Source organism: Hypanus sabinus, chromosome 25, assembly GCF_030144855.1.
Source record: "Hypanus sabinus isolate sHypSab1 chromosome 25, sHypSab1.hap1, whole genome shotgun sequence".
Lineage (NCBI taxonomy): Eukaryota > Metazoa > Chordata > Chondrichthyes > Myliobatiformes > Dasyatidae > Hypanus > Hypanus sabinus.
In genome coordinates, this window is record NC_082730.1 from 15600938 (window position 1) to 15623026 (window position 22089).

The 22089-nt window shown below is 42.1% G+C and overlaps 1 protein-coding gene across 1 annotated transcript; it reads left to right on the forward strand.

Moving 5' to 3' along the window:
- Positions 1-242: 242 nt before the first annotated feature.
- On the forward strand, positions 243-21785 carry LOC132380900 (polymeric immunoglobulin receptor-like). The gene is made up of 7 exons (XM_059949818.1): positions 243-309; positions 1739-2053; positions 5933-6247; positions 12270-12590; positions 15228-15306; positions 20083-20174; positions 21682-21785. Exons 1-7 carry the CDS (start codon positions 273-275, stop codon positions 21783-21785), a joined length of 1263 nt encoding a protein of 420 aa, XP_059805801.1. The 5' UTR covers positions 243-272.
- Positions 21786-22089: the final 304 nt, after the last annotated feature.

Sequence of the window (22089 nt, forward strand, 5' to 3'; positions counted from 1 at the left end):
GATTTTGTCCGCCTCTTACATTGCAACTCATCTTGTTGATACATTTTCTGATCTTAACATTTTAACTCTTCTCAACATTCTGCTTAGTCTTTGGGAAATGTTTAAATGATGCTGTCTTCCTAAGTATAGCTAACAGCTTGCAGATTGTCACTTCCCACACCCTAGTTCTGGTTTTTGATCGAACTTTCTGCTGTCTTCTTCCTCATTTTTATTTCACAGTTATTTCTCTCTGAGGACAGAAAGGTCCTGGCTGGGTCTCTGTGAATAAAACGATGTGGATTTTGGTTCTTCTGATCGGTTTCCTACCTGGTGAGTTTCAGACAGCACTGGACACTTGAATAATCAGTGTTGGTTTGGTGGTCATACACTGTTTCCACAACACGGATTGAATAACTGTAGACACTAAACATGTCAGAAAATGGAGCTCAGAGTTCAGTCTTTGAGGAACTAAGTGGATCAAGCAGCATGAGTCAGGGGGAAGGGAAATGTCAACTGTTTGGGTTTAGACTCTGCATCAAGTGTGAGCAGAGAGGGAGATGGTGTAAATAGGCGAGTGGAAGTTGTGAGATCATGGATTGAGGAGGAGTGAAGCACGACAGGCAAATGGAAAGGGGAAAGAAAACAGTGGAGTTTGGACGTGGCTGAAAGGTGCGAGGAGAAAAGGGGAATAGTGTGGAACCAGGTAGGTGGAGAATATGTCCAGATGGAGAAATCTCCTTGAGGCTGTTATGTGAGAACATCAGGTCTACCATTGCTGGAAACTGATCTCACTTTGCAGGGATCAATATGACAATCGATGTTATTGTTTTCAAATCAGTGTCTTTTTCAAAATGGTCCATTTCAGTGGGGAATTAGTAAAGAGCATTACTAGTTCTGGAGTCAAAGGTAAACTGGGGTGTGGGGGGGGGGGGATGAGTGATTTCTGTCTCTAAAGGCCTTTCCGATCCAGATGGGATTTTGACAATCTGGCAGTTCCTCACTATTATTATTGATACATGGCTTTTAATTCTGGAATTATTTAATAAATTGTACTTAATCACTCAATGTATCCTTACAGAAATTGAAATCACATCTGGATTTCTAGACACAAGTGGTAATGGCCACCGTTGCACCACCTTCTAACTACACATAGAAATATCTGACAGGTACAAAATGTGACATTTCCATCGGAACCAGAGGACACAGTTTCAGACATCGTGAACGGTTTCTTTCTGTAATTTATAAACTTTTCTTTAAGTGAGGAGGTCAGGATTTTGGCCTTATTGAGAGAATTGAAATATGTCCTCATATCATTCTATCGATTCTCCGTCTCATCCCTAGAATTCCATCGAATCTGAGACACACATGCACACACATACACACACACAAATAAACAATTGAGTGTCTCTCAAATGAAATAGCTGGGATCTCTGTGGGCATTTGAAAGGTTGGCATGTTCTGGGGTAATTGAAAGGTCAACACTGCGGCTCTCCCTCAGTTCTGCAGTGGAAGGTCAGCCCTGGGTTTCTGCTCAGGACTCTGGAGTGCGAAGTGAACCCACAATGTACTGACACAGGGGAGAGAGCACTGACACAGTAACAGCACTGACTGCACTTCAGACCAAAATCATTGGCTGTGGTGTCATGGACCGCATGCCTGACATGACCTGGACTGTTTTTACTGTAATGTTCATTAGATATCAGTTTGCATTAAGTTGTTCCTTTGCCCTCATATCTAAAAATGCCTCCCTCTGTTTCAGGTGCATTGAGGGCAGAGAAATATGTAAACGGAGTTGTGGGAAGAGCGATCACAATCGATTGTCGCTATGATGCAACGTACCGCTCACACACAAAGTATTGGTGCCATGGATGGAGTCACAAATGTTCAGTTTTAGTGGAAACAAAAGGGCAACACGGACGGAGTGGACGAGTGTCAATCACAGATTACCCGGAATGGGGAATATTTACTGTTACTACGGAGAATCTTCGCTCTGGAGATACAGGATGGTACAGCTGTGGAATTAAAACAACAGGTCTTGATCCGATGTTTAATGTATATTTACAAGTATCTGAGGGTAGGTTTCTCAGTGATTGACATTGTGCCATCATTAAAATAAATGTCTCATCCATGTTTCCTCTGGGAAGGGTCAGTGCATTAGATGTCCAGAGACGTGACACTGTGCCGATCCCGGGGTAAGCTTGTTGAATACAGAATTGTCCATCTCGTGGATGTGTCTGAAGAACAGCAGTCTCCTCCTCCTCAGGACACAGCACAAGATCCTTGTCCAGACCCTGTCCCTCCCTCACTATCTCTGCATTAACATCAGTGCCAAATGTTCCCCTTTCTATACTGAACCCCTGTCACAATTTCGATATCTGTCACTAGCAAATGTCTCATGTGTTGCCAAATGTTCCCCTTTCTATACTGAACCCCTGTCACAATTTCGATATCTGTCACTAGCAAATGCCTCATGTGTTGGAGGGTCAGTGTTAATGTCCTGTGAGTCTTTCCAGGGATCCCTTCCCATTCAATACAGATGGTATGAAAAAAACTCATCTGGGAATCCAAGGATCTCAAATACCGGTGAGTTGACTCTGCATTGTCAATACTTCGACCAGACACATCATTATTACTGTAGAGCCTCGAATAGAGTTGAAATAAAGTACAGTGGAACGGTTAAAGAAATAGTCTTCAAGAAAGGAGAGATCTGCAGTAACATGACAGAAATCAATGGCATCAGTAAGTTCTAATTTCAAGGATTTGATACATTTATTTATTTTTGTTGCTCGGTTACTGCTGCTCTTATACTTCTAGTGAGCGTAAGGAATTTCTTTGCATTTGTAGAAGGTACATATTGCAGACACCATGGGGTAGAAATAAAGAGTAGTGACCAGTTAAGTCTGCACTTTCTCCTTTAAGAAGTGGAGCATCTCAAATATCATTGGAATTGCACTTCCAGACAAATTAAGAGCATTTCATTCATACTTCCAGGTTCTGCATTGAAGATGCTGGAACTGGTATTGAGTTGTGGGTCAGTGACACTGTCATAAAAATGAAAGGAAGGATATATAATATGGCAAATATTAGTGGGATGTTACAGAATTGGGAAACTCTTAAAAAAACAATAGAAGGTCACAAGAAAAGCCATAAGGAGAGAAAAGACAAAAAATAAATAAAAACTAGCCAATAATATAAAAGAGGATACCAAAAAATGTTCCGATACGTGAAGTGGAAAAGAGAAGTGACAGTGGATATCAGACCACTGGATAATATGCTGGAGAGATAGTAATAAGAGACAAAGAAATGGGAGATGAACCTAGTAAGTAATTTGCATCAGCCATTACTGAGGAAGACACAAGCAGTATAATAGAAATTTGAAAATGTCAGGGGGCAGAAGTGAGTGTGAATGCTATTGCTAAGGAGAAGCTGCTTAGGAAGCTGAGAGGAGTGAAGTTAGATAAGTCACCTGGACCAGGTGAACCACACCCCAGAGTTCTGAAAGTGATAGCTGAATAGACTGTGAAGGCATGAGTAGTGATGTTTCAAGAATCACTAGGTTTCAGAAAGTTCCAGAGGACTGGAACATTGGAAATGTCACTCCACTCTTTAAGAAGGAGGGGAGGCAAAAGAAAGGGAATTACAGGTGAGTTAACCTGACTTCAGTAGTTGGGAAGATGTTGGAGTCCATTATCAAGGATGAGGTTTCGGACTACTTGGAGGCATGTGATAAAATATGGTTTCCCAGGGGAACTCTTACCTGAAATAGCTATTGGAATTCTTTGAGGAAATAACAGGCAGGATAGACAGTCTGTGGATGTTATTTGCTTGGATTGTTGGAAGGCCTTTGACAAGGTGCCACACATGACGCTGCTAAACAAGATTGGAGCCCATGCTACGACAGAAAAGATACTCATGTGCATTGAGGATTAGCTGACTGGCAGGAGGCAAAGAGTGGGAATAAAGGGGGCTATCAGTGACTTGTGGTGTTCCACAGTGGTCGGTCTTTGTGGATGTATTCTGTACTCTTTAATTTAATCACACCCTTCCTCTGAAATTACACAGAGCAATTGAGGTGAGGTCTTGTGAATGTGCTTTATTGATGTAACATACCATCCCAACTGTACTTAATGACCCCTCTAATGAAGGCAAGCATGGTATATACTTTTGTCACCATTTTGTCCACCTGTGTTGCCACCCTGAGGGACCTATGTAGTTGCGGTCCTAGTTCTCTACTGTGTAAATTGTGTACAGTTTTACTTTATGAAAATGCATCACTTCACACTGCCTGAGTTCAATACCCTCAGCAGTTCCATTGGCTACTTTCCTAGTCAAAGGTCAAATTAATTTTTGTCAGAGTATGCATGCCATAAACAACCTAAAGATTCATCTTCTTGCAGACACCCACAAAACAAAGTAACACAATAGAATCCAGGACAAACCACACACAACAAATATCCAATGGGCAAAAGAGAATGAATCATGCAAATAATATAAAAATGTAAAGAAATAATACATAGAACCTGAGTCGCAGAGTCCCCGAAAGTGAGTCCACAGCTGCGGAGTCAGTTCTGTGCTGAGGCAAGTAAAGCTGGTCCAAGAGCCAATGGCATGGGTCCCAAGACTCCTGCAACTCCTGCCCAACGGTAGTAGCATGAAGAGAGGGAGACAGGTCAAATTCAGGCAGATGGGACAGGTACATCACGCTGCATCTGCAAAACAAACAGCATTATGAAGGACCTCACGCACCCTCATAAAAACTCTTCTACCTCCTGCCATCTGGGAAAAGGCACAGAAGCATTCGGGCTCTCACAACCAGACTGTGTAACAGTTTCTTCCCCCAAGCCATCAGACTCCTCAATACTCAGAGTCTAGACTGACATCTACATCATTTATTATTACATTGTAATTTGTCCTCTACTGTGCCTATTGTCTTGTTTATTATTTATTGTAATATCTGCATTGTTTTGTGCACTTGATGCAGTCCTGGGTAGATCTGTATTTCAGTGTAGTTTTTGTAATGTTTCATGTAGTAACATGGTCCTGAACAACATTGTCCCGTTTTTACTGTGTACTGTACCAGCAGTTATGGTCAAAATGACAATAAAAAGTTATTTCACTTGACAACTTGATATTGGAAATGAGCAACATAGATGACAAGTAATTTGTAATAAATAATAGCAATTATTCCAATGGCTCTCAACTGGTGATGAAGTCTAAAAGTTTCAAACAAATAACACTCCACTACCAATCAGACTACTTGCACCAAGTCTGTTCAATAACCACATGCTAGCTTACCATGTGATCTCACATTACAGACCAGTCTACAATGCTAGACCTTGTCCAAGGCCTTGCTAAACTCCGCACCCTCATCAGTCCCTTTGATCAGCCCTTCAGAAAATTCAGCAGATTTTTTTGAGAGGTTCTCTCCTGCTCAAAAATCATGTTGACTATCCCAAATCAGATCTTGCCTTGGCAAATTCTGGTAGATCCTGGCTTACACAATCACCTCCAGTAAGTTAGCCACCACTGATCTTGTGCTCCCCTGCCTGGAATGGGATTGGATCAGTAAACTATTGACTCAGAAATGTGGAAACACACTGAGACATTAGTGGACAGTGACAATGATGACTCCAATCAAATAAAAATCATTACTTGTGGAGAGCTGTGAGCACATGATGAGAGACGATGCTGTTGTCTTCTCAGTCAATGTGGAATTCATTTTTACCAATAGACCGTGCGACAAATTCCTTAGAACACAGCAACAACTTTAAATAAAACATCTTTTTATTATTAATGATTTCCTTATCATTTGTTTTTTTGTGCTGCTTCAGTTCCAGGAGAGCAATGATATTTTTCTTTACATTTGTATGCAGGAAATGACATTAAACTGTCTTGAATCTGCTTCTGTACATTTGATTTTAACTGTCCAATTTCTGAAAAACTTTTCCCTCAGTTTCAGGTGCTTTATGGGCAGAAGTTAAAGTAAGAGGAGTTGTGGGAAGAGCAGTCAAAATCGATTGTCACTATGCATTAATGTACCGTTCATACCCAAAGTATTTGTGCCGCATCCGGGATCCCCAATGCACATCGGTATTGTATACAAATGGGCAAAAGTCTGGAAGAATGACAATCCGAGATAACACATCCCAGGGAATATTTACTGTTACTATGGAGAATCTTGTCGCTGAAGATGTAGGACTTTACAGATGTGGAATTGCAACATCTGGCTATCAACCAGTGTTTGACGTGTATCTACAAGTAACTGATGGTAGGTTTCTCTTTGATTGACTTGGTGTCTCCAGTAAAATGTCTGATTCGCGTTTTCTCTGGGAAAGGTCAGGACAGCACGGATATCCTGAAGCTCCAAAGCAGTGCGGAGTACTCCAGGGAGCAGACTGGAGTCGGGGAAACTCCAGCCATGTTGCACTCACCCATTGCGGGGTCTGATGCATAGACAGGACACTAATTTCCAGTGGGAGACTCAGCACATTTTCCTGTCTCTGAACTGGATGAAATGTCACCCTGTCAGAGGTTTACTTCAGACTGAAACTAATAATCCCATACTAACAATCAATGAGAAGCAAGTGTTACTCATGGACTAAATACCTCAAATTCATAAAAAGGGAATCAGTTCTCAGAGATAAACAGACTGTGTTCAGTCCTCACTGGGCAGGCTATCCCACTTTCCATCCCTGTTTCATGGACCAGTCACTCACTCCCCCACCCCACCGCCTTTCTCTCCATTCCTGTCAATGTGTTTCAATACGCCACCTGTGAAGGACCAGGGTAAACATAAAACTGGGAGAGCACACTCTCCCCTCCTTCAGATGTCATGCCCTAAGAGCATGATAAAATGTCTGTAGTGGTGTTGTCTCACCCGGGTATGTGCTGGATGGTTAAACGATATGGCTACATTGCCAAATACCAGCAGGTGATACAGCTATTAGCATCCTTCATCCCTTCCATCCAACTCAGGGCTTTCTGGTCAGTTTCCAGGATGAACTCTCTTCCCAGGAGACAATACTTGAGGGAGTCCAAAGCCCATTTCAGTGCCAAGCATTCCTTCGCCACAGTGGAATAACGAGTCTCCCTTGGGAACAACTTCCTGCTGATGTTAGCCACTAGGTGACGATCACTGGGCTCTCCCTGCAAAAGCACCGCTCCCAAACCTCACTTTGAGGCATCCGTCTGCAACACAAAATTTTTAGTAACGTCAGGACTACACAACACAGGGTTCTCAGCCAGCGCAACCTTGAGGTCCTTGAAAACACATTCAGCCTCCTCACTCCACTGTAGCTGAGTAGGGCTCATCTGCCGAGTCACATCGGTGAGAAGAGCGAGCAGCACGAGAGAAATAGTTAGGCACAAATCATCTGTACCAACCTGACATTGCAAGGAATGACTTCAGCTGGGTCTTTGTCGGTGGACGCGGACAGGACTGAATGGCTTGAGGTTTGCGGGTCTGAGGTTTGATAACCCCGTTGCCAATAATATAGCCAAGATTTTCGGTCTCAGCCTTGGCAAGCTGACACTTTGAGGGGTTGACAGTCAACCCGGCTTCCTGGGGACGTCCAATGACGGCCTTCAGGCGATCTTTATGCTCCTCCCAGGTAGCACTATGAACAACAATATCATCCAATTAGGCTGCAGTGAAATCAGAAAATCCCAACAATACCTGATCCATTAATCTTTGGAACGTAGCTGGGGCACCATGTGGTCCAAAAGTGAACTGATACAGACCCCATGGCATACAGAGGCTGTCAGCTCACGGAACTGTATAGTCAACAGCACCTGCTGCTGCCCCGTATACTTGCAAAGAATATTGGCCAGATCAATAATACTGGGCTCCCAGGGCTCCTCTATTTCTGAGCACCTGGCCCCACCTTCAGACTGCTCCCCCACAACTCCAATTGCCACTGTCAATCAGCCAGCATTTTCCCTCCTCATACTACCTTCTTCATGTTGGGGAAAAAAAATCAAAACACCTTTCCTGCAGGTCCTACTGCTGATCCCAGCACTGCCACCATATGTGAAGGACCAGGGTGAGCTTAAAACTGGGAGAGCAGGAAAAGGTGAAGAAAATAGGGGTTTACTTATGCAAAATGTTTACAAACTCAGCAGAAGAATTCTAGAGTCCAAACTTGAATCAACTAAGAGAATAGAACTTTGTTACAACAACATAGTAAATACTCTTCAAACTAAGATATACCACTTATCTTCTTCCTTGAGTTTTTACGGCAGTTGGCATCCACACTGTTGCATTACTGCCATCTTCAGGCTTTACTGTCCCTCATTGACCACTCACTTGACTGCCTAAAGTCGTCTTTCCAGTGCAGTCGTCCTTAAAAACTAAACAACCATTTCCTCCCCTGATCACTCTCCCCACATTACAATAAACCTTTAACACTGTTCTCTACCAGTCCTATTTTGTGTAATTGCTGTAGCATTTGTTGGCTTTCCTGTGCAAATTTCCTGCATGAAATAAGGATATGCTCTACTGTTTCAGTCTCCTGACATAGATCGCAAAAACCTGTCGGATGTTTATTTATGATGGCCAGAGTACCATTAAGGTTGCTGTGCCCAATTCTCAGTCTACATATAATTACTTGCTCCTTCCGCTTTAGTCTCCTACTCCTTCCCATATCTACACTGTTCTGAACTGAATGTAAATGTCTTCCTTTTATTGCTCTATCCCAATGCTGCTGCCTATGTTGATTTATCCTTCTCCACACTATGCTTTTCCCTTCTGATTTTGATCATTTATTATTGACCTCTACAGATCCTTTTTTGACTGCTGCTTTTGCCAGCTGATCTGCTGTCTTATTGGCCATAATACCCAAATGTGCTGGAACCCACATGAAAGTGACATTTTTGCCTTGTCTAGCCAGTCTTGAATTTGCAAACAGGATTTCATAAAGCAGATCCTGGTGTCCTCTAGCAGTACGTAATGCTTGCAATGGCCAATACAGAATTGCTACATATCACAATATTACTACAATCAACCTGTGCACTCCATTCTAATACTAACAATATGGCAAACATTTCAACTACATAAAAACTCAAGTAATCCAGCGTTCTCTTGCTAATTTCCACCTGTTAACTTGGCATAACAATTGCAGACCCTGTTGCACCCATTTCTGGATCCTTTGATCAATCCGTAAAAATCTGTACGTCTTTATATTTACAATCCCTATACCTATGATATTGAGTACATCAGCCATTTTATTACTGCATTTAATCTTAAGCAATTTCAAATCTACAGAGGGATTTTCTAATACCCAGAAAGGTCTGACAGGCCACACCACACTTGGACAAAACTCTTTATCATATACACCCATATCTTTTGCTGTTTGCTCTCCTGTCCAGCCAAAACTTTTTTGTGTCCTTTCCTTCTCCCAGCATGTCTCCAACACCTTTTTTGTAGGATGGCTATCACCATGCCCCCTTAAGTTAATCCAGTAATTGGCCTCCAGCTTCCCAATGGCATTTCATTTGCTTCAACTTGGAGTGCACACACTGGGGAAGTTCTAACTGCTCCCAAGCACACCCTTCGAGCCCGAGCTTGTGCGATATCCAGTTCTGCTAACACAGATTTTGCAGCTGACCTGTATACAATACTTCCATAATCTAATCTTGATCTTGTTAATGCTACATAAATATACTTCAGTGATGCAAAATCAGCACCCCATTCCAAGCCAGCAAGACACCTCATGACATTTATCACATTTTTACATTTAGCAACTACATATATAACATGTTCTCTCCATGTTAATCTCAAGTCAAAGTGCACTCCCAAAAACCGAAAACTTCCAGCTCTCTCCAGCTACTTCCGTACAGAGTCAGATTAAGTCCCCTGAGCTTTTTCTTTGTAAAGAACATGGTTTCTGTCTTCTCCACTGAAAATTTAACACCCTGCTTTGTCCCCCACTCTTCAACTTGATTAATTCCATCTTGCATTTTCATAACTATATATTCAATATTTCTCCTTCTTTTCCACAAAGCCCCATCATCTGCAAACAATGACCTTCCCACTTCCATTGGTATATTTACAAATATATCATTTATCAAAATGGAGAATAAAGTTGGACTCACTACACTCCCCTGATGTGTCCCGTTTTCGACAATGTACTGGCTTGATAGCTCTGATCCTATCTTCAACTGAATAGAATAGTTCTTCCATTTAAAAAATCCTTAACCCAATTGAACATTGTCCCCTACCAACCAATTCCCATTAAAAGCAGCTTGATTAGGTGCCCCTCCTTCCATAACATATCATAAGCTTTTTCAACATCAAAAGAAACTGCAACCACTGTCACTTTATTTACTTGTGTTTTTCTTAGTTCGTCCTCTAGACACACCACTGGATCCATAGTATTCCTTCCTTTCCTGAACCCATTTTGATATATAGCCACCATACCTCTATTTTCCAGAAAGTACACTAATCTCTCATTTATCATACGTTCCATAAGTTTACATATATGAGACGTCAAGGCAATTGGCCTGTAATTTCCTAGCCTGCTGGCATCTTTTCCAAGTTTCCTTATTGGTAATAATTATTGCCTCTTTCCAGCTCCCTGGTATTCTTCCTTCATCCCAGACTTTGTTATACAGAAGCAGTAGTTTTCGCAGACTTCGTTCACTCGGGTGTTTTATCATTCTATAGCATATTTCAGCTTTACCTGGTGCAGTCTTTCCTGTTCTATCTAGTGCCTTTCTTAATTCTCCCATGCTGAAAGGGACATCTTGCACACCGTCAAGGTTAGTTTTCCTACATAAAGCCTCCGTATTTTCAGCTTTTATTTTCTCTTCCTCTTCTTCCTATCTCAGACAAATTGTCAGAACTATGTACCATAATAAAAGAACTTGCCAACAACTCTGTCTTTTCCTTATTTGTTACTGCAATCATATTTCCATCCACCAGAACTGGGTACCTCCACTCTCTCCTGCCCCTCCCATCCTTTTTATCATCCCCCACACCTCTCCTACTTGGGTTGTGCTTCCAATTGAATCACAATACTTCTTCCAGTGCGTCCTTTTAGCATGTCTTATTGTCCTCCTTACCACTGCCTGAGCTTGTTTGTACTGAATCATATGTTGGAAGTTATAAGTTCTTTTGACCAATTTAAAAGCCTTATTTCTATTTCTCCACTAGCTCCTTCATATTAACACTGAGGGAAACCCCAGAGATCACCCCCTTGCAACCATTGACCCTTTGTGCTCCAACTCTTACAACACTGAACACTTTGACTTTCCCGACATTAGTCTCCTTCATTGCCTTCTCCATCTGCTCTTTAGTTTTACATCCTATCAGCAGGTTTCCATCTCCTAAAGTTCTCACATGGCTCACTTCCCCTTCTTGCCCTCTGATGATTTTTGTTAGATTAAACAGATTGATTTCCTTACTTCCCCCTTCCCCCTCAAATCTTACCACAATTTTGCCCTCAGGCCCTTCTCCTCAACTTCTCTTCCCTTATTTTCCAATCCACCTACACTAGACCCACCTCCTTTCTTTCTCTTCCAACACATCACCTTCCTATTCTTTATCCCTCTCCCCACCTCTTCCCATTCAAACTCCATGCTGCTGCTGTCACTATCAGTCTCCCTCTCTACCATCCTATCAGAGTTTGCAAGGAACCACGTACAAATATTGTTCCGGACCTTGACAGGCTGCCAGGTAATATTCCCACAGAATGCCCCCAACAACCTGGCCAGCCCATATACCACTCATTGCCTGACTGTGGGTTTATATTCACTTTTGGCCAGTCCATAGTAAATTATAGGGAAGAGAAAACATCCCTCTCCTTAAAAAGATACGGCATAAATGAAGCAGCTCCAGAGAACACCCGTCTGGCTGTAGAAGAATGGCATAATCCAATTATCCAGCCCCATCTTAGGCTGGTGTAATGCAACAGCTCAGTTGTTTGCCAGATTATCAGGAGGATGGTTGGCTTCAGGACACTTTAATATGCCTGGTTGATGGTGTGCTGGTGATTGCAGCCGTTAAACTGTTAGGTGACCCCCTAGACTGTCTCCTTGATGCTGAGAGAGATTGTAACTCTGATTTCCACACTGATGCATACTCAGTATCATCACTGCTGTCCTGATCTGGAGTCCTGCTGTGTTCTGGGATAATGGCAGACACGGCAGGTCAGGCAGCTGCGAGGATTCAGAGACTCAGAGAGGTCGATGAGCTGCTGAGATTCCAAACTGGTCGGTCCTGGTCGAGATACAGAATTGCTGAAATCTTCAGAGTGTTTGATTTCCAGATGTTCACTGATTCTTTTCCACAGAACGCCCGTCTGTTCCTTTGCTTCGATTTTCATCACCAACAAGTGGCTTAAGTTGTGTGGACTCCATGTCAGTGTCCTGCGAGTCTGTCCATGAATCCCTTCCCATTCAGTACTCATGGTATGAAAAGACGCCATCTGGGGATTCAAAGATCTCTGACACCAACAAACTGGATCTACATTGTCAATCCTTACAATACAAAAAATATCTGTATTATTGCAAAGCCTCAAATAATCAAGGAGAAGAGTCCAGTGAAATGGTCAGAGTGTCCATCTCCAACAGTGTCAGCACTTGCAGAAATGTGATTGAAGTCAAAAGCACGGGTAAGTGGTGCAGGGTTTGATTCTTTATGATGGTCAATGGAGTAGAACTGAATGACTGAATGCTGTATATTGTGTTGTTGGAACTTCATTCAGGAACATGGAGTGTATGTTGTCACCACCTTTCAGAGAATGAAAAGCCTTTCAGCACAGCAGTTCAAACATGAGTCACTCTCTACAGTGTCTCCTGTCTCTGATCTGCTCTCACTGGCTGGGTGTGAATGTGTCTCATCCAGTAATATTTCTGGCTATTCATTAAGATTGTCCTTCTAAGATAAAACACTCCAAAGTTCAAAGTAAATTATGCATATGTCACCATATACCACCCGGAGATCCATTTTCTTGTCAGCATTCACGGTAGATACAAATGAATAAAACAGAGTCAATGTAAAACTACACACAATCAAAAATGGACAACAATCAATGTGCAAAATAAGACAGATTGTGCAAATATAAAAGAAACAATAAATAAATACATAAACAAACAAACAAACAAACAAACAAACAAACACAAATAAATAAATAAATTGATGGATGGATGGATGGACGAATGAATGAATGAATAAATAACAAGAGAAAATCTGCCAATACTGAAAAGGAAAGAACTGCACACAAAATTCTGGAGGAACTCAGAAGGCCAGGCAACATCTATTGAAAAGAGTCATCAGTCAACGTTTTGGAAAGACACCTTTCACCAGGACTGGAAAAAAAGAGATTAGAATTCAAAGTGAGAAAGTGGGGAGAGAGAGGGAGAAGTACAACATAATAGGTCAGAGGTGAAACAGACAGGGGGAGGGGTGAAGTAAAGAGCTAGGAAGTCAATTGATGAAAGTGTTAAAGGGCTGGAAAAGGAGAATTCTGATAGGAGAGGACAGGAGGCCATGGAAAGTACAGAAAGTGGAGAAGAACCAGAGTGAGGTCATGGGAAATTTAGGAGATAGGAGAGAGAGGGAAATTGGAATGGGGAAAGGTAAAGGAGATAAATATATAAATACTGAGAAGGTGAGTTGTACAGCCCTCAAAAGTGAGCCCATAGGTTGCAGAATCAGCTCTGTTGAAGAGAGTGAAGTAATCCATGATGTTTCAGAAGCCTAATGATTGAAGGTAGTAACTGGTCCTGAACCTGGTAGTGTGGGGTCTAAGCCTCCTGCAACTCCTTCATACTGGCAGCAGTGAGATGAGAGCATGGTTTGAATAGTAGGAGTTCTAGCTGCTTCGATACACTCTGATACTTAGGACCCGCCGCCTTGATTTGGCTTCTATCCAACCTTTCCATTGTGATTCAAAGCTTAAATTAGTCAGACATTGACGATCCTTGCTTTCGAGCCACCAGATTTGGTCCGATGAAAGATGTTCTTGTTATGGACAAAGGCAAGCCAAGGATCAACAGACTGATTTCTGGAATGCCACAAGTGACACGAGATCAGAGATTTTGTTGATTGGAGCTTTATTTGATGGAGTTCAGCAGGCTGAAAGCTGATCTCATAGAAACCTGCAGTATTTTAGCAGGATGATACAGATGCAGGTAGGATGCTTCCAATGCCAGGGAATACAGGGTAGTCCATGGAGTCTAACCTCCAAAAGGACCACAATCCTGTTGTTAGATTTGGAGACTTGCATGCCTGAGTAACTCAGACAGCTATGTTTGCTTGAAGGGTCACCCATGGCCAAACAGGACAAAGGGTAGAGACCAGCCTTAGAGTGGTCCACCAGTCCTCCAGGTTCAGGGGTTCAGCTCAGGACTCACGACCCTGACTGCTTAAACAAAATTTTCATGGAAACAAGTATCCTGCATCAGAGTTGGATGGTATTGCTCAGTCCCCATCCGGGACTTGCATGACTGACAGCAGAGAAAACCGAGAGGAATCTACTGACATAATGAAGGAAGCCCTGAACACTGCCAGAGATAGGAGACCTTCATTGCTGCCTGAAAGGCCAGTAGTGTCATGGGCAGTAAGTAAGTAAACATGGACTCTGAAATAATCTGAGGGATGAGACATTTAAAACTGGGATTAGGAAGGATTTCTTCTCCCAGAATGTGATGAACCTGTGTTCAAGAAAGATTGAGATATTTCTCTCAGAGGTAGAGATGTCAAGAGATACGAGAAACAAAAGACCCTGCCTTTCAATCAGAAAACCTCCTGCATTAGCATGTTGGATAAAAAGTGTAGCAGTGTATCCAAATTGCCAGTAAATGTAATTGGGTGCACAGGAGCACTGCAATTAGTGTAACACTATGACAGCACCAGCTATCAGTGATCAGGGTCCAATTCCCACTACTGTTTGTACGTACTCCCAGTGACCAAGTGGGTTTACTCCAGGTGCCGCAGTTTCCTCCCACATTTCAGTGATGCACAGGTTAGGATTAGTAAATCCTGCGCAAGCCATTTTGGTGCTGCAAGCATGGCACACTTGCAGGCTGCCCCAGCACTAAGTCTGTTGGTTGCTGTTGTAAACAATGATTTTCACTGCATGATCTGATGTAAATGTGACAAATAAATCCCATCTTTAATCTTTAAGTGTGCCTTGGGTAAAAATCACCTTTGGTCCACCATGCTCAAATTCCTATCTTCTAACTATTGTGCTCTCTTGTTCTTGCAATTACAAAGCAGATAACATTAAATTTTCTTTTCTTTTAAGGGCCAATTCATTTCTGTGAAAATACTGTGACAGAATCGATGATGACTGCACAAAGGAAAGAAACTACTTCACCTCAAACGTAAAGTATAAGGTTCTCTCTTCCGGTTGTTTCACTGTAACTGCTTTCAAACAGAGCCAGCTGGGAGAGAAATGCTTTTCTCTTTAACTGGTATTAAACATATTTGACATGATTAACTTCAATGAAATGATTTATTGGAAACTGAGTAATACAGATTTTCTTGTGCATGCATCAAGCCTGAGATCAAAGATAAATTTCTTTTCCCAAATATTTAATCATTTAAGCATAGCAGTTGAAGCTCATGTATGGAGTCATAAAGTGATTGTTATATATTAGAACAACAGGCCCTTCAGCCTGACACATCCAAACCAACGAAGATGTTCATCTAAGCTTGGCACATTTAATTTTAGTTATCCCATATTCTTCTCTGCCAGGGGCTCTCAACTTAGTGTCAAGTCCAGTCCAGTCCAGTCAAGTCAAGTTTATTGTCATTTACATGCCTACTGTCCAGTGAAACACTGTTTCTCCAAAACAAATTGTAAAGTACTGTAATTTACATAATGCATAATAACTAATGAAAATGGGGATGAAATCTACAGATTAATTACACATAAATAAACAAATTGAAGTGCATGAATTAAGTATTGTAAGGTCCATGGCATAAAAAAGTTCATGAACTTTTGAGAGGTATAGATAGATGGATAGTCAGTACCTGTTTCCCAGGGCACCAATAGCAAACACCAGAGGGCATATGTATAAAATTAAGGGAGGGAAGTTTAGGGGAGACATCAGGGGTAAGTTTTTTACACAGAGGGTATTGAGTGCCTGGAATGACTTGCCAGGGATGGTGGTGAAGGCTAAAACATTATGGTTATTTAAGAGCCTCTTGGACAGGCACATGGATGAAAGAAAAATGGAGGGTTACGGGGTAGTGTTGGTTTAGTACTTTTTTTAAAGGATTGTATGGGTTGGCACAACATGGAGGGCTGAAGGGCCTGTATTGTGCTGTATGGTTCTATGGTAACCCCTGTTCTAAGTCGTTCCTATCCTCGTATCTGTCAAAATGTCTTTTAAACTTTGTAAATGTATCCACTTCTATGGATTGCTATGGCAGCTTGTTCCATATACACAAGACCCTCTGTATGTAAAGTTGCTCCTTGGGTCCTTCCCCTACTCAATTTTAGCCTGCACCTGGTCACTTTACTGTCCGCTCCCCTTGTAAATTGACAGTGATCATTCGCTTTATTGATGCCCCCTCATGATTTTATATACCTCTGTTAAATGACCCATCAGCATTCTAAACTCTAGGGCAAAAGTCTCATCATATCCAACCTTCCATTATAACTCCAGCCCTACATTCTCAGGAATGTCCTCATGATTTTTCTGCTGCACCATTTCCAGTCTCATGATATCTTTTCTATAACCTGGAGACCACAACTGCACATGGTATTTGAAGAGTGGTCTCACTGACATCTTCTACAGCCATAACATAATATAATAATCTTGTACTCGATGCACTGACCAACAAAGTAAATGTACCAAATGCCATCTTCAATACCCTGTTTACCTGTGTTACCACTTTCAGGTAACAATGTACCAGGAAGCCTCAGTCTGTTTTCTAGAACATTCTCCAACCATTTTACTGTATATGTCTTGCACTGGTTTAAACTTATTAAAATTCAAAACCTCCAATTTGAAGAATTCCACTACGACCCGCTAACTCTTTCCACCAAGCCAAAGTTATATTTAATTAGGTACCTAATGTTGATCCAATGTTGATCTAAACCTCAGCATAGTGTACTTGTCAAAGGCCTTACTAAGGTTCATGTAGACAACATCCATTACCCTACCCTCACTGATCCTTTCTGTCTGTAATGAGCTCTTTCGGCCTGTGTGGGGAGCTGGACAGCATTCTGCTCCAAAGTTTTCAGGGTACCTGAATTACTTAATTGCAGTTTAACAAGAGTCGTTAATCCTTTAGAGATCCTTGGTTTTTTTCTTGAGCAACTCGCTGTTTGTAGTATGGACCCCAGTGCTTTCTCTTTAAACTTGTTAAGTTTATTTTGATAGACTCAGGAATTCCAGCAACACACACAAAATGCTGGTGGAATGCAGCAGGCCCTTCTGTGTTCTACCAGCGTTTTGTGTGTGGTGCTTGAATTTCCAGCATCTGCAGATTTTCTCGTGTTTGCGTTCAGGAATTCCATGTAACTTGTATCACTTAAGCGGATGCCGGATTAGCGCTAATCATGGGGTCCTATTTGAGAGCATTCGGTGTTGCAGTTGCCGCTCAGCCAAGCCATTGATATTCTGGTGGAATTCCTATGAATAAACTTTGGTAACCATCTCTACATTGGAGATTGGCTTTCCAATGCAATTGGGTTCCAATATAGCCAGCGTACATTGTGACAATGTCAGATCTACAATATCTTGATCATATTGGTGAGATCTGATTCCCCATGCTGTCTATCCCTCACCAGTCCTTGCTTATCCAATTGCTCAGAATCCTCTCCTGTAACGCTCCTTCCACTGATGTTGGTCTCACTGGCCTACAGCTTCCTGGTGTGCCTTTGTATCCCTTTTTAATAAAGACACAACATTTGCCTTCAATTCTCTGGACTTCTGTTACCTCACTTGTGATAACGATGATGCGAGTATCTCTGCCAAAGCATTAGTCATTTCCTCCCTATCTTCTCATAATTCCCTGCGTACACCTGCTCAAGCCCTATGAATTTAACCAAAAATTATATTCTTCAACACTGACAACAACTCCTCTTTTGTAATAATAATATATTCCAACAGAACTCTATTCACTTCCCTTAATTGCTTATCTTCCGTGGCCTGCTCCACAGTAACTAAAGATGAGAAATATTCATTTAAGACCTCACTGCTGTCCTGTAGCTCCACATGTGGATGATCACATTAATCCTTGAAGGATCAGCTGTTCCTCTCTCCACACCTGCTGTCTGACATGCTGAGCATTCCCAGCACTTTTCTGCCAATATCTCAGGTATTGATCACTTGAGGAATTTCTCTTTGGAAAAGAATGCATTCCTTTTGTTCAGATCTTTGCAATAAACAGGGGATAACACTGCACTGAAAGTCATTGTCTGGCTTGTTAGAGAGAGAGAGAGTGAGAGACAGAGACAGAAGAGAAGACAGAAAATACATCATAGATAGACAGATAGATACTTTATTCATCACCAAGGGGAAATTCAACATTTTTCCAGTGTCCCATACACTTATTGTAGCAAAACTAATTACATACAGTATTTAACTCAGTATAAATATGATATGCATCTAAAATCACCCTCCCAAAAAGCATTAATAAATAGCTTTTAAAAGTTCTTAAATAGTTCACTAAAGTGCATTGAGTGGTAACTTGGGTTAAGGCACTTAACATGTCTTGCCACTGGTGGTTGAATTGTAGAGCCGAATGGCGTTGGGGAGTAATGATCTCTTCATCCTGTCTGAGGAGCATTGCATTGACAGCAACCTGCCGCTGAAGCTGCTTCTCTGTCTCTGGATGGTGCTGTGCAGAGGATGTTCAGGGTTTTCCATGATTGACCATAGCCGACTCAGCGCCCTCCGCTCTGCCACCGATGTCATACTCTCCAGTTCTGTGCCCACGACAGAGCCCGCCTTCCTTACCAGCTTATTAAGACGTGAGGAGTCCCTCTTCTTAATGCTGCCTCCCCAGCACGCCACCACAAAGAAGAGGGCGCTCTCCACAACTGACCGAAAGAACATCTTCAGCATCTCACTCAAACATTGAATGACGCCAGCCTTCTGAGGAAGTACAGTCGACTCTGTGCTTTCCTCCACAGGGTTTAGTCAAATCATGGGTTTTAATCATGGGTTTAGTCAAATAATTAGTTATCATAATTTACATCCAATAAGATATATTTTGTCGGCTGGTCATTGGGAATCTGCAAGGGCATTATTTTAGGATCAACCCTACTTCCCTATCTGATATTAATTAATCTCTCCCTTACTACTCTTTTCCTTTTAATAGATTTGTAAATCTCTCAGAATTTTCTTTTACATTATCTGCTTGAATTACCTCATATCCTCTATTTGTTTTCCTGATCTCTTTTAATTGTAAACCTACATCTCGTATATTCCTCAAGGGATTCACTTGATCCCAGCTGCCTATACCTTTCAAATGCCTTGTATTTCCTGACCAGTATCTCAATATCCCTTGCCAACCAGGATTTCCTAATCCTGCCTGTCTTGCACTTCACCCTTACAGGAACGTGTCATTCCTGAACTCTCCTGATCTGCACTGGAATGGAAATGGTGTCATGTTTACATCACACTGCTGTGTTATATCCTTAGTGAGGAAATTAGAATAAATTCTTCCATTTGCCATGACTCAGAGGGTGCTCCCTGTAATGTTTACCATGACAGTCCCATTACTAACTATATCCCATGACATAAGTTGGATCGCACTTGTAAAGCTCTTGCAATGCTTCTTTACCATTGGTGCCACAGCAGAGAAAGTCACAGCAAGGCAAACTCCCTGCTGTACTACAGGCTGAGGGTATCACACCAAGTTATTTCTCTAAGTGCTGGAAGTGTTCCTAAATGGCCTGGACAATAGTTAGTTTTCAGCCAACATCACTATCATTGGTCATGATCACATTTCTGCTTGTGAGACCTTGCTGTGAGCAGATTGGCTGTTGCAAGTTCCCACACAGTCAACAGTGTCTAATGTTCATTTTCTAATCTGGAGACATCCTGAACTTCTGAAAAGTGTTGTGTAAATGTCAGACTTACAAATGGCCAAGAATAAATAGTGAACCAAGACTGACCCTTTCCTATTCTTTACCACAGACACACTTACACAATTGTGCTCAGTGTCGTTGGGATTCTACTCATACTGCTTGTCGTTTGTGTTCTTTGTTACCTGAAGAGAAAAAACAAGGGTAGGTTTCTTTTTTCCTTTAATTATTTCATGATGAATATGATAGATAGCTGCTGAATTTTAAGGAACTTGATTTGGCTGCAGTCAACAAAAAGCCAGGATTAGAATGCCAACGTGTGGGTTTACAACATATGAATGAATGGTGTTGCTTACACTGTAACCTGGTGACTCCATTCACAAGTTTCACAAGGATGATTCCAGGAATGGAAGTGTTATCATACGAGGAATGTTTACTGGCTCCGGGTCTGAACTTGCTGGAATTTAGAAGGATGAGGTGGGACCTCATTAAACCCTTCGAATGTTAAAAGGCCTAGACAGAGTAGATGCTTTCCATGTTGGGAGAGTCTAGGACAAGATGGCACAGCCTCAGAATAGAGGAACGCTCATTTAAAACAGAGATGCAAAGAATTTTCTTTAGCCAGAAGGTGGTGAATTTGTGGAATTTGATTCCACATGCATCTGTGAAGGTCAAGTCGTTGGGTGTATTTAAGGCAGTGATTGAAGAGTTCTTGATTGGACACAGCATCAAAGATTACGGGAGAAGGCTGGGGAATGGGGTTGAGGAGGGGAGAAAAGGATCAGCCATGAATGAATGGTCGAGCAGACTCGATGGGCCAAATGGTCTAATTCTGCTCCTATTTCTGAATATTATGTAGTAACCAGAGCAGAGGTTTGCTCTGTGTGGAGAATCATTATTGTGTTGCAGCCTGGCTTCCCGTGGTTCTGAGATTCAATATGGGGGCCATGGTAACATAACGGTTCGCATGAAGCTATTACAGCTCAGGGTGTTCCAGAGTTTGTAGTTCAATTCCAGTGCCGTTCTGAAAGGAGTCTCTGGATGTCCTCCCTGTGGGATGCATGGATACACTCTGGGTCCTCCAGTTTCATCCCACAGTCCAAAGACGTACCAGGTAGATTAGAATATTTAGATTATGAGGACGCTCAGTCCTCGTTTATTGTCATTAAGAAATGCATGCATGTATTAAGAAATGATACAATGTTCCTCCAGAGTGATATCACAAAAAAAACAGGACAAACCAAAGACTCACACTAACAAAACCACATCATTATAACATATAGTTACAGCAGTGCAAAGCAATACCGTAATTTGATGAAAGCAGACCATGGGCACAGTTTAAAAAAAAGTCTCTAGTCCCGATCGACTCCAATAGTCCCGATATCAGGCAGCAAAAGGGAGAAACTCTCCCTACCATAAACTTCCAGGCACCGACAGCTGATGCCTTGGAAGTACCCGACGACAGCAGACTCTGAGTCCATCCGAAAACTTCGAGCCTCCGACCAGCCCCTCTGATACAGCCTCCCGAGCGCCATCCTCTGCCGAGCGCATTCGACCTTGTCCCAGCCACCGAAACAAGCAAAGCCGAGGTCTTGGAGGCCTTCTCCTCCGGAGATTCCGGACCGCACAGTAGCAGCGGCAGTGAAGCTGGCATTTCAGAAGTTTCTCCAGACGTTCCTTCACGCTCTCACGTCTGTCTCCAACAAATCAGGATTGTGCATGAATCCCTACGTAACAAGTGACAGATATCATTCTCCAGAGAGGCCGTGCACACTGCAACATGCCGCCATCTTCTCCTCCTCCTCAGTTAATTGATCAATGGAAATTATCCCGTGATTAGGTTAGGGTTAATCTGGTTTGTCGGGGGTTGCTGGGGTGGTGAAGCTCAAGGGTTACAAGGGCCGACTCTGTGCTTTATCAACAAACAAATAAATAAATAAATGCTTATGTCCGTAACAGATGTGGAATTGTGAGCAGTAATGTTGTATTTTCCAGAATCCAAGCTCATCGCATCTAACAGAGGAGGCAACAATGAAACTCAGGTACGGACATGAAGTATCAATTGTCTGAATCCTTCAGAATGTTTAACAAATGGATTACATGGGAGTTTACAGTTCAT

What these genes read in the sequence shown, in the direction of transcription:
- LOC132380900 (XM_059949818.1), top strand. Translation starts at nt 273, where the DNA reads ATGTGGATTTTGGTTCTTCTGATCGGTTTCCTACCTG. An exon ending in GAAACTACTTCACCTCAAAC is followed by an intron (nt 15,307 to 20,082) that starts GTAAAGTATAAG and finishes TCTTTACCACAG; the next exon opens with ACACACTTACACAATTGTGC. An exon ending in CCTGAAGAGAAAAAACAAGG is followed by an intron (nt 20,175 to 21,681) that starts GTAGGTTTCTTT and finishes CCAACAAATCAG; the next exon opens with GATTGTGCATGAATCCCTAC.